General features: G+C 34.4%; 1 protein-coding gene and 1 pseudogene across 1 annotated transcript; one reads left to right on the top strand and one right to left on the bottom strand.

Annotated features, from left to right (window-relative positions):
* The first annotated feature begins 1752 nt into the window (after window positions 1–1752).
* LOC142176747 (transcription repressor OFP16-like) lies at window positions 1753–7638 on the top strand (annotated as a pseudogene).
* A 1432-nt stretch (window positions 7639–9070) lies between these two features.
* LOC107801095 (small ribosomal subunit protein eS24z) lies at window positions 9071–11931 on the bottom strand. The gene is made up of 6 exons (XM_016624375.2): window positions 11794–11931; window positions 11600–11675; window positions 11430–11471; window positions 10608–10778; window positions 9486–9572; window positions 9071–9372 (listed from the first exon to the last, which is right to left on the bottom strand). Exons 2-6 carry the CDS (start codon window positions 11669–11671, stop codon window positions 9343–9345), a joined length of 402 nt encoding a protein of 133 aa, XP_016479861.1. The 5' UTR covers window positions 11672–11675; window positions 11794–11931; the 3' UTR covers window positions 9071–9342.
* Between the last annotated feature and the right edge of the window lie 5666 nt (window positions 11932–17597).

Below are 17597 nucleotides of genomic sequence, written 5' to 3'. Positions count from 1 at the left end.
TTTTCTTTTCATTCTTCGTGCACCGAAAGAAAGGATAATGAAACAATGTGACATTTGATATTTCTCGTGGAATACATACATTCAAATTTCTCTACAAAAATCTTAGTTATTTTGATTTTTTTTTTGCTGTTATAATGAATTATAATTTAACATAAAGAATGGTTCCAAAGAAAATTTAGCTATTATAGTGAAGTGTTATTATAGAGGATAGTTGTTATAGATAAATCTGACTGTATTTCATTAATCTCTATCGCTTATGAAAATCTGAATTGTCCCTAGATGTACCACTTACTCTAATAATATTATATGCTTAGTCAGAGGCGGATCCAGGATTTGAAGCTTATGGATTCCTACCGTAATTTTAAATTAATATGCAATAATATCTGGATTCACAGTTAGATATTTACAAATATTTAATAAATTTTTTAATATAAATACAGAATCTACGCAAAAATTACTGGATTTTCGAAAACCCGTAGCCAATGCTCTAGGTCCGCCCTGTACTTAGTTCTATGCACATTCAGAAAACCATTAAATTATAATTCACAATCAATTGAGACAATCATATGCAGTTGATGTTTCACTTTCCTGCTTTTGTAACTTAGATGGACAGACAATGACCACTCACATACTCAAACAACCCCCACCCCCCCACCCCCAAGCCCCCAACCCCACCCCTGATCCCTCTTTTGCTCTCTGCAATTTTTTTTTCCTTCTTTTTTCTTTCTCTCTCTTTTTCTCTGCCCTTCTAAAATAGAGTAAGGTTGCCTACATTCTACCCTCCCCACTTGCGGAAATACAATGAGTTATTATTATTGTTGTCGTCTTTTTTCTTTGAGATAAACAAAACCTTATTATTTCGCCGTGGTTTCACATGTGACAGGAATGTCCAAGAAAAGAAGAAATGAACATATAAACAGATATATAATATATCACCCACCGGATAGTTAAAATTCTTCCACTCATCATTAAAGTTTCGCATTTGAGCTTTGGAAAAGGAGACCCTCTTGACAAAGTGTTGTACCCCCGAGCTTACACGATGCGAATCAGAATTAATAGGACTTGTGAGTCTCACGATGTAAAAAAATATTTTCTAATAAGCATGGTTTAGTAACATGCAAATTATGATATGTAAATGATATTGATGGTACCATAAAATATTACATTGTTATTGTGTATAAATTATATATATATTTGATGGACTTCCCCTGTTCTTTTCTCAACCTAACCATTTTGATGCCCCAACTTCTCTCCCTCTAACAACACCAAAAAAAAAATTATTCTGCCATGGTGTATAACTTGAAATAACAAAAAAGGCAGTCCAGCGCACAGAGCAGGCCACATTCTACTCTAATGCAAGGGCCAAGGAAGGGCCGCACCATAAGGGTGTGACGTAGACAGTCTATTCTAATGCAAGCATTAGTGGCTGCTTCCGTGGCTCAAACCCCTGACCTGTACATCAGACAGAGACTACTTTACCGTTGCTCCAAGATTTCCCTTCTGTGTATAACTTGAAATCTTATCGTAAATATATCTTTGTTGGACTGCCCTGTTCTTGTCTCAACTTCGCAACCTAACCATTTTGCTGCAACTACTTCTCTGCCTCTGATATTAAGACTTAGAGGAACAATCGTCAATAACCACACCATGCCCGTTACATTAGGAAGAAATCTTCATTTCTGCTTCACCAAATCCAAACATCCAATGCCATCACAATCCTCCAATATCCATGAAAATCAAGAACATCATAACATGCCATTTTTCAACTCCCTTTACGAATTTACACTAGAATGTGACATCGAAGAAGCAACTATTCCTGATCTCTCCACTGTCCTCGCTTCGCGACGATTCTTTTTCTCTTCCCCCGGCAACTCCAACTCCATTATTGGCTCCTCATTCATGTCTTCCTCCATAGCATCAACTTCTTCGTCATTGCAGGCAGAGGTAGATTTAGAATTTGAACTTGTTGAAATTGTCAAAAGTCCCATATCGGTGGATGACAATTTTGAATGGGAATTTCACCCTATAAAAGGAGGCCTAATGTTTAGGATTATATACACTCTGATGTTTGGGGTTCTTCCAAAACACCTTCATTGGGTGGGAAGCACTATTTTGTAACCTTTGTTGATGATTTTTTTCGAAGAGTATGGGTGTATACAATGAAGAGGAAAGATGAAGTATTGGGAATTTTTCTCAAATGGAAGACGATGATGGAGAATCAAACAGGCAGGAGGATCAAGTGTATTCGCATAGACAATGGAGGTAAATACAAAAATGATCATTTCAATAACGTCTGTGAAAATGATGGCATCATCCGACACTTCACTGTCAGACATACACCACAACAGAATTAGAGTGGAATAAAATATTGATTGTGTCGGAGAAAGTAGGCAAAATTGGCCGAACCTCGTAAATTCTGGTGTTCTTTTATTGTTGTCTTATTGTCTTATTTATTATTTAGTGGTTGTCATAATTTTTGGTATAGTAGTTGTGACTCATTCACACTATATACATTTGGCTTCCGCAACAATTGGTATCAGAGCCAAGGTACTGTCTAAGTATGCTCTGTGTTGCAGCATAGTCTGATCTTCCACATCAGAAAAGATCTATCTTGGTAACTGAGTCAAGGTTCTGTCTGAGTATGCTCTGTAGTTGCAGCTTAGTCTGATCTTCTACACCAGAAAGGAAATAATCTTGATTTATGTCGTCAGCTACTAAATAATATTTGTGTCAAAATGACAGACAATAAACAAGAAGAATCTACATCAAGTGTCAATAATACGTCATCGTTGGCATCTTCGCTTATGACAAGAATTGTGTCAAATTCGAAATTTGCGGTAGAAATTTTTGACGGGTCAGGACATTTTGGGATGTGGCAAGGCGAGATTCTAGATGTTCTTTTCCAACAAGGGCTAGATCTTGCCATTGAAGAAAAGAAGCCAGATGTTATTGGAGAAGAAGATTGGAGAATTATCAACCGTGTTGCTTGCGGTACCATTCGATCCTACCTTGCTAGAGAGCAGAAATATCCATACACAAAGGAAACTTCTGCAAGTAAATTATGGAAAGCACTGGAGGATAAATTTTTAAAGAAAAACAGTCAAAATAAATTGTACATGAAGAAGAGACTGTTTCGCTTCACCTATGTTCCTGGTACCACAATAAATGAACATATCACCAGTTTCAATAAGTTGGTCACAGATCTGCAAAATATGGATGCAACTTTTGATGATGGTGACTTGGCCTTGATGTTGTTGGGGTCACTTCCTAATGAATACGAGCACCTTGAAACTACTCTACTCCATGAAAATGACGAAATTTCTCTCAGAGAAGTTTGTTCGGCTTTGTACAGCTATGAACAAAGAAAGGGAGAAAAACAGAAGGGCGGAGAAGGAGAAGCACTAATTGTGAGGGGTGTCGTCAAAATCAAATGAGGACTAAGAAGGGAAGATCCAAGTCGAGATCTAGACCCAGCAAAGATGAATGTGCCTTTTGTCGAGAAAATGGGCACTGGAAGAAAGACTGTCCGAAGTTGAAGAATAAGGCCAGACATAACAATGGAAAGGCCATTATGGATTCAAATGTAGCTGATTGTGATGATTCAGACTTCTCATTAGTTACAACAGAGTTATTAACATCATCAGACATATGGTTGATGGACTCGGCTTGTAGCTATCATATGTGTCCCAACAAGGACTGGTTCGTGAATTTTCAAGAAGGAGAATATGGAGTCATCCACACAGCGTATAGCAGCCCTCTTACCTCATATGGCATTGGTTCAATAAGATTAAGGAGCCATGATGGAATGATCAGAACATTAACAGATATTCGATATGTACCGGATTTGAAGAAGAATCTCATCTCTGTGGGAACCCTAGAATCAAAAGGGTTCAAAATCATTGCAGAAAATGGAGTGATGAGAATATGCTCCGGTGCACTAGTGGTAATGAAGGCCAATCGGAAGAACAATAACATGTACCGCTATCGTGGTAGTACAGTTATTGGGACAGCGACAGTGACATCCAGTGATGACAAAGAGGCAGAAGCAACCAGGCTATGGCACATGCGCTTGGGACATGCTGGAGGGAAATCCTTGAAAGCTCTATCTAATCAAGGATTGTTAAAAGACGTAAAGACTTGCAACTTGGAGTTTTGCAAGCATTGTGTAAACGGGAAACAGACAAGGGTTAAATTTAGTACAGCGATCCATAATACTAAAGGCATTTTGGATTATGTACACTTTGATGTTTGGGGTTCTTCCAAAAACACCTTCATTGGGTGGGAAGCACTATTTTGTAACCTTTGTTGATGATTTTTTCCGAAGAGTGTGGGTGTATACAATGAAGAGGAAAGATGAAGTGTTGGAAATTTTTCTCAAATGGAAGACGATGGTGGAGAATCAAACAGGCAGAAGGATCAAGTGTATTCGCACAGACAATGGAGGTGAATACAAAAATGATAATTTCAATAAGGTCTGTGAAAATGATGGCATCATCTGACACTTCACTGTCAGACATACACCACAACAGAATGGAGTGGCAAAACGTATGAATCGGACTTTAGTGGAAAAGGTACGGTGTATGTTGTCCAATGCTGGCTTGGGCAAAGAATTTTGGGCTGAGGCAATTACATATGCATGCCACCTCATTAATCGTCTACCATCTACTGCCATTGATGGCAAGACACCATTTAAAAAATGGTATGGAAAACCTACTGTAAATTATGACTTTTTGCACGTGTTTGGCTCAATTGCATACTATCATGTGAAAGAGTCAAAATTGGATCCGAAAGCAAAAAAGGCTATATTTATGGGGATTACTTCTGGAGTCAAAGGATACCGCTTATGGTGTCCAGAGACAAGGAATATTATATTCAGCAGAGATGTTACCTTTGATGAATCTGCCATAACAGATAAGGTGATAGTTGAAGATGTCAAACAAGCTGGTGGTGCATCAAAGCAGGTGGAGTTTGAGAGAAAATTTATTTTTCCTACGCAAGAAGTAGAGGAGGAAACAAATGAAGATTACCCTCTGGAAGAAGAACCAGTAGAGAGGGAGATTCCAATTCAGGAACCTCGACAACAACTTGAATCAATAGCAACCAACAGGCCAAAAAGGACAATAACGAAACTTGTTCGTCTCATAGAGACGGTTGCTTGTGTAACCACAATTGTAGTTGATGGTGTTCCTACCACTGATAAAGATGCTATCCAAAGTTCAGAAGAAGATAAGTGGAGGATTTCCATGAATGAAGAAATGCAATCCCTTCATCAGAATCATACATGGAAATTGGCCAATCTCCCGAAGGGAAAGAAAATAATTGGGTGCAAATGGGTATTTGCAAAGAAAGAAGGATTTCCTATCCAAGAAGATGTTCGCTACAAAGCAAGATTGGTGGCCAAAGGATATGCTCAGAAGGAGGGAATTGATTACAATGAAGTATTTTCTCCAGTTGTAAAATATTCCTCCATTAGAATTATGTTGGCTTTGGTAGCATAGTTGGATTTGGAACTAGTTCAGATTAGATGTAAAAACTGCGTTTTTACATGGAAACTTGGAGGAAGAAATCTACATGAATCAGCCAGAAGGATTCAAAGTTGCTGAAAAAGAAAATATGGTATGCAAACTTGAAAAATCGTTGTACGGATTGAAACAATCTTCTAGACAATGGTACAAGCGATTTGACAAGTTTATGTTGCTGCAAGGGTACAAGAGAAGCAAATACGATCATTGTGTATATTTGCGCAAACTTAATGATGGTTCCTTTGTATATCTTCTCCTATATGTTGATGATATGTTGATAACTTCTAAGAATTCGGAAGAAATTGATAAGTTGAAGATTCAACTGAAGGAGGAGTTTGAGATGAAGGATCTGGGTGAGGCAAAAAAAATTCTTGGCATGGAGATAATAAGAGATAGACGTTCAAAGAAACTCTGTTTATCTCAGAAAGAATATTTGAAGAGAGTACTACAGCGTTTTGGCATAGATAAGAAGACTAAGCCAATTAGTACGCCACTTGCTCCCTATTTTAAGCTAAGTACTACTATGTCGCCAAAGGATGAAACTGAACAGGAGTATATGTCAAGGGTACCATACGCAAATGCTGTTGGTAGCTTGATGTATGCAATGGTTTGTACGAGACCTGACATTTCACAAGCCGTTGGAGTTATTAGCAGATATATGTATAACCCAGGAAAGGAGCATTGGCAAGCTGTGAAATGGATTCTACGGTATATTCATAGTACTGTAGATGTTGGGTTAGTTTTTGAGCAGGAAGGCAATCGATCTGTAGTTGGATATTGTGACTCAGATTTTGCGGGTGATCTGGACAAACGAAGGTCAACTACTGGTTATGTGTTTACTTTTGCAAAGGCACCAGTTAGTTGAAAATCTACTTTGCAGTCAACAGTTGCTTTGTCTACAACAGAGGCAGAGTACATGGCTATTACAGAGGCTGTGAAGGAGGCAATTTGGCTTCAGGGATTGCTAGAGGAGCTTGGTATTGAACAAAAAAATATTACATTTTTTTGTGATAGTCAAAGTGCTATTCAATTAGCGAAGAACCAAGTTTATCATACAAGGACGAAGCACATTGATGTTCGGTATCATTTCGTACGAGAAATCATAAAAGAAGGTGGAATCACGGTGAAGAAAATTCATACTACGGAGAACCCTGCTGATATGCTGACAAAAGTGGTGACTGCGGTCAAGTTTCAACATTGTTTGGATTTGATCAACATTGTTGAACACTAAAGATTGAAGATGAAGACACAACCAAAATTTGTTACTGAGAGAAAATTGAAGATGTGAAATTTTGCCAAGGTGGAGATTTATTGAAATTGTCAAAAGTCTCACATCGGTGGATGACAATTTTGAATGGGAATTTCACCCTATAAAAGGAGGCCTAATGTTTAGGATTTATGTACACCTCTCATTTGCCTTTTTTATCTTCTTAAGGCATTTGTATCTTCTCTCTTTAGTATTATTTCACTTGTAAAATTGGAGTGGAATAAAATATTGATTGTGTCCGATGAAGTAGGCAAAATTGGCCGAACCTCATAAATTCTGGTATTCTTTTATTGTTGTCTTATTGTCTTATTTATTATTTAGTGGTTGTCATAATTTTTGGTATAGTAGTTGTGACTCATTTACACTATATACATTTGGCTTCCGCAACAGAACTGACGAGTTCAGCCTTTAAGGTTCTTAATCCTAAAGTCATCGTACTTTTGAAATTATCCATACAAAATTATCTTTGTTAGTATAATTCTTTTTTGGTATTTTCACACTTATATTTATTTTTCATATTAAAAGTATAGAGTTCAGTTGAATTTATTTAAACAAAGGCTGCATCCGCCTCTGATTGCAGGCTGAGCATCAGGGATCTGAAACACTTTTAGATGGCTGCATTGCTATTCCAACTTACTCTCCAAACCCATATTTGGACTTCAGGAGATCTATGCAAGAAATATGGAGTCATTTAACTTGAGTGATACAAGAGCCAATTGGGACTCATTGCATGAGCTTCTCATGTGTTATCTTGCCTTAAATCCAAAGAGCACACACAAATACAGAGTTTGTGCATTTGCTGACCTCCTTGTCAGCCTCATGGCTTCCAAAGCAGTACGTCGAGATTGAGAGAGAGTTTCAGGATTTAAATTTGATGAATTCAACCTTTAAATTCTTAGCACTTAACTTATAGTACTTTTGAAATTGGATTCAAATTTTAATGTGTTTGTTATAATTTTAGTGACTTTTCACATGTATATTTATGTTTCATATAAAGGTATTAGGTTTAGTTGAAATATGAGCATTATACCTTTCTTCTGCAATGATTTCATTCTGGGATTCTGCGCTTCGAAAAGTCATTTTTAATGCGTCTGTAATAGCCTGTGTACCAAAAAAGAACATGCTACGCCCGACCCCCTTTTCAGTAGATGAGATTAGGATGAAAGGGCTTTCTTTCATTAACATTCAGTGAAGGTGCATAGCTTCTTTGAATGTCCTGCTGATTGACTACTACATCTGGGGACGGGACTGATCCCAAAAGAGAGGTCTTTCTTTATGGTTATGAAATCGCTTTGATTGAATAGTTAGATCGTTCCTGCCTTTCGGATATTAAGTCTCCTTCGAAGCTTTAGACAAAGATGATATTGAGATATTGGCCCTTATGGTATCTCAGAACTGTCTACGGGATCAAGAATATGTATATTTTGTTGTCTTTCATAGTTCGAATCTGTCTCCTATCATCCTTTAGTACAGTGTCTTCTTGTTGGATTGCTTTTGGAAGTTTTGCAGATTACAGTGCCACATTGCTATACACACTTAAGTGTAAAAATTGTTGGGGCGTAGTAATGTTGCAGTAGTAGTCCAACATGTAGAAACAAGGATTAGGCGGATTTAGGTTATATATATGAAAGTAAAAAAAAAAAAAAAAAAATAGAGTACCAATATAACTCAACATGTGTTAGGAGGTTAGTCACTATATTTATAAATGTCAACAAACACTTACATAAAAATGTTACTTATAATTAATGTTTAAGTGACTTGATTATTGTGTAGATTTTTTTTTTTTTTTTTTTGCATAGTCAATGCATAAAGCTTAAATCTTAACCAGCCCGCCAATACTAAACAAAGAAAAAGAGAAAGCCTTAGGTAAAATCTGTAGCTCATGAAATAACCAACTCTCGTTTGAGCAGGTAGAAAGATGAAGCTTTGAATTCGTCATTTCATAAGAGTGACTGTAACAGAGAACTAGAAAATATAATAATCCAACGTAAATTTGTGCAAAATTCGAGTAAATTAGATGGTTTGTCAATCAAATGGCCACATTGTCGAAATACCATCCGAGTATATTGAAACTAACGGGAGCACGGGTAGTTCATCACATTAAACTACCCTCCTAAAACAAAGCTTAAGAAAGAAATTCTGTTTCACTCCAAAAATCTTTTTGAAAAGTAGCAGGTGTTAGATTGGAGCAGAAAAAATATATGTAAAAATGTTCACATATACTAATCGTTACTCTCCACTTTCTAAGTTATACTTGTAAGAAATCAATGGAAGTTGGTCATCCAGAACAAACTGTTTCTATTCGATAAGTTGGTTTCCTAATCATATTCCTTGTCCGAACATTTGATATGGTAATTATAAAACAGAGAACATGTTAGGAAAAAAGCTACACTCACCCAAATTCTCTTAAGTTTAGAAAAACTAGCACATAAACAAGCAAATTTAATTTGCGTGACTCAACCAAAACTGAAAGGATTCGGCATAAATGTCCAGAGAAACACAAAATACGGCAAACATTTCTGCATTTGGTTTAAAGGAACTGTTCCTGGCAGATCATTTCTTCTTCGCATCTCCTGCCTTCGTCTGCAAAATTAGTGCAACCAAGAAGAACATCAGCACAAGAATAAAATAAATGATACAAAACCAATAAACCCTCTCATTGTCGTAGCCGCAGAGACAAAAACAAAAACCATTACCTTCTTGACACCGCGTACTTTCTTGGCTCTATTCTTCCGCTCCTTCATCTGCTTCCTAGACTTCTCGACCTTTGTGTCTAATCCATTCTACAAGTGTTCAATAGTCAAACAAGTTAGCCGAAAGCATACAACCCAATTTAATCATTAAGCCTGCTGACTCGACCGCTGAACGTGCACTCAACATAATGGAGTATGAAACTAAAGCATTTACTTTACCTAAAGAAAAGAGTGTTATACTAAAAGAAATCGAGTCGGCCACATCACTAAAACAGCTCAATAAGATATACTCACAATAAAGCAATAGCGACAAATGCAACACAACCCCGAATCTTTTGAATGGGCAAGGATATGACTGGAGGAAGAGAATAGGTACAAAACCACATGACTTATGGTCTAAATAGCCTTTTACACAACATAGCACAAACTAACGAAGCCTTTTATACAACATAGCTCAAAGTATTGCAGCCCTACAGCAACCAATTACTTTTTTGATAGCAAAAGAGCAGAAGATAACATTATTGAGAATGTATAAGACTGTCAACTTCTGAAAAATGAAAAAACTGCACATACGGGTTTTCCTTGTTGATAAACATTTCCAACAAAAATAGCAAAAGAACCAAGGGAAGATGGCATATGCTGTAAACATTTCTCATAAATCACATTTACTTGTGTGTTATATTATAACATGTATTTTATCTGGGATTAATATTATTGAGCTGACAGATAATATGCAAAGATCCTTTACTGCAAAATTCTCTAATAGATATTTTATGCATTAAAACAAACAAGAAGCAATGAGATAAATAAATGCAAGAAATCTTGTACTTGTCTCAAATCTTAGCACAGCAACAAGATAAATTGTTTTTATAATTTTCATGATTATACTCTTTTGAAGAACAAAACCGGTACAAAGTGCAATTGAAAAGCAATATCAAGGCATTTTTCACGCTAAGGCTCCATAGGGATGTTTCACGAATGAATTTACAAAACAATTCAAAAGATTATAATAAGCCATCAGGTGATATCAGATCCTTTCCAACTATCAAACGGGTTTTAGTACCACATAACCTACTTTACTTAATGGCTTTTATGCTAACATAAATAACTAATATGATTTCTTACCCTGATCAGCCTGTACTTTGGCTCATATTTCTTTGCATTCTCTACAGAATCATAGATCAAGCCAAAACCAGTAGATTTTCCTCCTCCAAAGTGGGTCCTGAACTTAAACACAAAGATTGCATTTGGATCCTTCACCTCATATATCCTTGCTAATTTCTCTTTCAACTCGGCCTGCAATGACATATTAAACAGGTGGGACATAAGAAATTCGAATCAAAAGCATATGAAACTTGAATAAGATATACATGCTTTGCTTTCTCTCTCTCCTATATCAATCAACTACATCTCAATTGTGAACTAGTTGGATTCTAATATTCGAATCCTCTGTATCCACGAAAAGGATTCATTATTACTGGACTATTTTCAAGCTGGCCGTTAACCTGCCTCAACCTTCCTCATTTACCCTAGCTTGTAACAAGCTATGTTCTGCAATCCACACATAAGTGGAGTTCTCTCCCTCAACGACAACTAAGATAATAGCAACTAGCCTCAATTCCAGTCTTGTTGAGTCGGCCTCGGCTATATGAATCCTTACAACCAATTCCAGTACTCAATTATGAATGTTTATAGAAATAGAAATACTTGAAAAAAGGCACATATTTTGCCTTCTTTTTCTATTTCCAATATTACGACTACTGTTCACTTTTCTAACATTTTTAGTACCATTTAATTCATTCGGGACCTCTCAGTAGAATCAAGGAGAAAAGAATGGATCTTGTAGTATAAGTCGTATTAACAACTAAAATTGCTGAAATTGCAAAAGGCACTCAACAAGAATAATCAAACAACAGGAAATAAGGCGGACGCAATAGATTGTCTAACCTTGGAAACATTGGCTCTTCCCGGATGCAAGACATCGATAATCTGAAAAATTAAATATGCCAATTAAAACAGATGAAAACATACTAGTAACAGGTATGAGCTTTTAGATATGTAGTGCAGCTTGTTCTTAGTACTAACAACATAGATAATATAAGTCTTAAAAGACTTACGAATTGTTTCCTTGCAAGAAGACGATTGGTCATGAACTTCCTTGTTCTAATTGTCACTGCTTTGTCCGCCATTTTTCTGTTAAAAACAATTTACCTTAAAAATTCAGCTAAATTTTACTTGCATTTGCATTACATATACGCATTCACAATTCAGCTAAAGAAAATGAAGAGATAAAATTGAATAGAAATTATACTTGTATGCCTCTACAATATACTCCGGCGCCCCTGTTCTGACTGCTGCCTCACAGACCTTTCTCTAGTTAGCAGAAATGGAGGCTTTTGTCCTAGGGTTTTAAGTCTTTAAAAGCTCCATGATACTATTGGGCCAATCAACGACCAGCTGGCCCATTGTTAATCGAGCATCAAAGTGGGCCGTTGTGGATTACGCTGGATGGACTTTTTAAACCACCATTTATATGGGATTTTTTCCTTCCCGTATAATATTTAAAACTTATTTACTAAAATTATTCATTTTTTGTAAATTATCCGCCCTAAATAAGTTTTTATTACCATTTATATACAATCCATTATTAGTGCCTTAAATTAGGGGATTTAGTTACACCATTTTACTTTTTTTTTCCTCTCCTCCCCTCAATTTCCCTATTCTCTGCTGCCTCTCTCAACCCAAAATTCTCGTAATTGAGAGCCAAAAATCATGGGCAGTAAAGCCACGCTTCATATGAAGTTAATTCCGAACAGATTTGTGGTATCCTCCATGTCCTTTTCAAAGCTAGATAATGTATATTTCCCTAACAAAAAGTTCCTTAAAGAAGAAGGGAAAAAAATAATCATGGTCCAACCATGGCCAATTTGCTGGTTCGATGAAACACGGTAATTTGTGGTCGAATTCAACATGTCTGTAGGAAAAACCAATATAGATCATAGTTAGGTATATATATATTTCAAAACTCATTATCTCAACTTAATTAAAGTTCACCCCAATTAAATTTTGAATCGAAAAGGGATGAGAGAGAGAGCCATCGCCTAAGCTAATAACCTTCATGATTAATTCTAGTATATTAGCGATGTGTTATCTTTGGAATTCATGATTTGAAATTCATTCTCTACTTTTCTTTCGTTAATAAATCAACTGAGAAAAGAACAATATATGGTACATCAGCATACAAATTAAAAATAAATTTCATACAAATTTAATGCAAATTTGAATATCTACAACAGCATACGTAGTAAAAATAAATTTCATACAACTAATTATATATTATACAACTTATCTACAACTTTCATACATTATTTTTACCCAGTTAAATACAACTATAATATCATACAATTTAAATATAAATTTTATACAATATGTCTTTTGTATATTTTGTATCTGATTTATACCTAGTAAAAATAAATTTCATACAACTAATTATACATTATACAAGTTATTTATAACTTATCTACAACTTTCATACATTATTTATAACCAGTTAAATACAACTACAATATCATACAACTTAAATATAATTTATATACAAATTTTATACAATATGTCATTATATATTTTGTATCTGATTTGTATATATTTTGTATATGGTGTGTGCCTCTTCCTCTCTAAAATTCCAATCAAGACTTACTCTCTTAATACAATTTTGATACATATCAATAACTTTATGTAAAACGATTGTATTGATAACTTAAATACAAATTTTATACAACGATTCATGCATTATACAACTATTTTTTAATTTTCATACAACATTCAAATAAAAAAAAGTATTTAACTACAATAGAATACAGTTTACATATAATTATACTATAACTTTACTACAATTTCATAAGTATATTATATGCCATGTGTTCTTCTTCGAGTTTCAATCTGTGTTCTTCTTTTTCTTCTTCGAGTTTCAATCTGAAATTCAGCCAAAATCAAGTCTAATCTTCACCGAAACACCATTAATTGAGATATAAACTCCAAACAATATTCTCAATTACTTGCAACAACACACAATCCAAACAAATAGTGATTTTTGAAAACACAAATTCGATTTCAAAACTTTAAAAGCTTTTTAATGGTTGTCAATGGTGGAGAGTCAAACACCTTCAAAATTTATTGATTGACAATTTCAATTTGAACACCAATTGTGCAACATGAAATGAAATTGCTAAGTTAAAACGATTGAAATCCACTGATGAATTCCATTAAAACTCTATACAACAAAAAAGCATAAAAAATAGAGAACATCAAATAAAGAAAAATTGGGAAAAAAAACAGAAAGGAGAGTAGAGAGACGAAGAGAGAGAGAGAGAGAGAGAGAGAGAGAGAGAGAGAGAGAGAGAGAGACGGAGAGAGAGAGGGGGAGGGAGTATAAAGGGATAAGAAAATAACCGATATTCCTTATTCAATTCCTAATATAAAGGGATACTCATTTAAAACTTATTTGTATATAATTGGTAAATTGTATATGACCATATAATTAAATTGAAACTTGAGTATTGAGGGTAATAAGGTTTTAAATAGTGTATAGGAAGATAAAAATCTCATAAATGCCTTGTCCTACTGGGCTCAACATTTATTATAAATTAAAATTATTTTAAAATATTATTTTCTATAGCTACCTTTTATATTTTATAGCAAAATAAGTATTTATGGTATATACTACCATTGAGGCATGAAATACGCTATTTATGTTTTTCCTCTCTCTTAGACAGCTGGACATACCTATTTTAAGGTGATTGTCGTTACTGTATTCATGAATACATGGCGCGAATATATGTGAATACATTCGCGTACAGTTGGACTGCCCTGATTTTAGGTGTTTTTTACTACTGTATTCATGAATACAGCAGCACGGATACATGTGAATACATGCGCGTACAGCTGGACTGCACTGATTTTAGAGGATTTTTGTTGCTATATTCATGAATACATGGCACGAATACATGCGAATACATGCGCGTACAACTGGACTGCCCTGATTTTAGACGCTTTTTGCTGATGTATTCATGAATACATGACACGAATACATGTGAATACATGCGCGTACAGCTGGACTACCCTGATTTTTAGGCACTTTTTGTTGTTGTATTCATAAATACAGCAGCGCGAATACAACGAATACACTACCGTAACAACTAAATAGTAGCTATAGGAAGTAATTATGTATATGGTAGCTATAGGAAGTTAATAGCTACTAAACAATAGTGGTTTCTGAAAATTTCTCGTTATTATTTTATAGTTTATTTAAATATCAAATAAAATTAATAAATTTTATTACAACTATATTTAACATATCAAACTCAAAAAAGTATATAAAATTTATATAATTTTGTATATAACATACAAAATGTATATATATATATATATATATATATATATATATATATATATATATATATATATATATATATATATATTTTTTTTTTTTTTATTATTTTAAGAGCAGCTATACATTGTCATTTTTCCTAAAAGAAATAGCCCAGTGCCAGTATTACAAAACTCGCTCGCCGGAATTTTGAAGCACCAAAATTTTTGACAATCACCAAAACTTTTAGCCACAATGTTGAAAAATCTGGTGATCTATTAGGATTTATAACAAAATTCTAACGATCACCATAACTGCTACGAGCTTTAAAATTTTGCCCAACATGCTTTAAAATTTTGTCGACCGAGCTAACATTAAATTCTGGTATGCGTCTTTTTTCCAAGACTTCTATCACCGAGGTTAAAAAATTAATAGTGGCATTGAAGTATCCTATAAAGAAATTTTTACAAAACACGATTGTTTAGTGGTTATTAGCTTGTTATAGCTACCATTTACTAAATTACTTCCTATAGTTATGTTTTCAGTTGTTATAGACTGTATTCGATGTATTTTAGCTACTGTATTCATGAATACAGTAGCAAAACTCGGCGAAAAACAGGGGAGTCCAGCTAAGCAGAGAATGTATTCGACTGTATTCGCGAGCTGTATTCGTGAATGCAGTAACGTAAATGTGCGAAAAATGGTCCTTTCAGCTGTTTAAAAACGGCAAGTGAATCAATTAACGTGATAGACTCCTAATATAACTCAACTAACTCAATTATAACACGCATAATTTGTATTTCCAATTATAGAATATTCTCAGTCGAAAATTACCCCAAAACAGAGCAATCTCTAGAGATTCAATCCTGCCTCTCTTTGTTGCTATCGTTCGTGGAAGTTCTGTTTACTAAATAAACATATGAATACAAACTGCAGTATATATACACTACAATCTGTTGAATACATATGAATACATAATGCTTAATATATAGTGGACTACATACGAATACATACTGTAGATATATTTGAATATATATGAATACAAACTGCAGTATATATACACTACAATTTGCTGAATACATATGAATACATAATGCTTAATATATAGTGGAATACGTATGAATACATGCTGTAGATATATTTGAATACATATATACATCTGATGAATACATTCCATAGTTTACTAAAGGATTATTTTTAGTAAACTGCTGAATACATATTGTATGTATATTTTTGAATACATATGAATACATACTCCAGATATATTTGAATACATATATACATCTGCTGAATACATATGAATACAAACTGCTGAAATTATACTGCTGCACAAAATATTGAAACAAAGTGAAGCTTTGAAATTGTAAATTGCTAAATAAACACTTTGAATACATGCAAATACATGTGTCATTACGTATTTTTGTATATTGTTCTAGCTTCAAATACATGTTGATTCTTTAGGAGATTTCTCAAATTAGGCTTGTTTCGATGTGTCATTGCGTATTTTTATTCTCTTTTCTGCATCTGTATTTGCTGCTGAACCTGAAAATACATGTTCCGCTTGAGTGATTTACAAATTGAAAGATGGCCCTTCGAAATTGAGTGCTTTGGTCGGTATACCTCTGGTAACCCTCTTGTAAGGAGTTGAATCAGCCATTGGAGAAGAAATTTCGAGTTTTCTGTAAAAGCATAACAATGGTAATTATTTCTAAAAAAAACAGTAAAGAGATACAAAAGAATACATGTGCCAGCGAAAATCTAACAAGTTTAACACTTACCACAACTTTTTGGAGCAATCAATTTTGAAATTTGAGAGAAAAAATGGAGATGAATCAGTTGATAATGGTGGTTGTATTCGTGGGGAAGATACTGGGTTGGGAGAGAGATAATGGAGAGAGATTGTGGGTTTAGCAAATTTGTATACTATACGGTGTTATTGTGAGAGAAAGAATAGAAAGTAGGAGAGAGAAAAATATTTTACAGTGTATTTAAAGGCTTAACGGTAGGAAGTGACCATAAATAAATAATTTGCTATAAAACCTAAAAGGTAGCTATAGAAAATAATTTTTTAAAAAGGTATTTATTTATAATAAATAAGATGTAAATGTTTGCTATAAGAGGTAAAATTTCCTATATCATTCCCCAGTATGAGAATAACACTTTGGTCCATTATGAGATACTAATCAATATATGAAGTTCTAAGGGAAAAAGAAAGGAAGAAAAAAGTATCAACATATGAGGTTCTTCCATGAAAATAAAAAATAAAAAATTTCACAGTAGCTAATGCAATGTCCACCGGTTAATGATGTGATGAGGGAAGTTTTTCTTATCTTCGGCGGGCTTTTAAAAAATTTGTTTTTAAGTGGTTATTTGTTGTAAACCAAAGCAGATACAAGAAGTTTGTAATCGCAACGACAAAGGCTTTACCAATGAAACATGCCCCTTTCCAACTTTGTTGCGAGACTTCTAGCCAATTTTCGTGTAATTCAAAGGAAATAATATGCAATGGAGTGAAAAAGAAGCCAATTCGAACTTTTGAATACCTATGTTCAGATTAGCTTGGTCGTTAGAAGTGGGTACAATCCATTTGCACCAGTAGGAGATAAGATTTTCAGCAGGCAATGACATCAAGTTCCATGTGAATATAATTGACGTTGGGTTTTAGGAATATCATTCGATTTTATAATTTTCGTGTCAAAAGAATAAAGAAGTCCTTTATAAGATTGATTTTCAAGGTTTACGAAAGCTTT

Source organism: Nicotiana tabacum, chromosome 22, assembly GCF_000715075.1.
Source record: "Nicotiana tabacum cultivar K326 chromosome 22, ASM71507v2, whole genome shotgun sequence".
In the NCBI taxonomy this organism is placed as follows: Eukaryota; Viridiplantae; Streptophyta; class Magnoliopsida; order Solanales; family Solanaceae; genus Nicotiana; species Nicotiana tabacum.
This window is presented reverse-complemented; position numbering and strand designations above follow the sequence as displayed.

Excerpts from the sequence above, each read along its gene's own strand:
- LOC107801095 (XM_016624375.2), bottom strand. The coding sequence starts at position 11,671 with ATGGCGGACAAAGCAGTGACAATTAGAACAAGGAAGTTCATGACCAAT. Across the intron at positions 10,779-11,429 it reads GAAGAGCCAATGTTTCCAAG|GCCGAGTTGAAAGAGAAATT; the intron begins GTTAGACAATCT and ends ATGTCATTGCAG. Across the intron at positions 9,573-10,607 it reads CAAAGTACAGGCTGATCAGG|AATGGATTAGACACAAAGGT; the intron begins GTAAGAAATCAT and ends GAACACTTGTAG.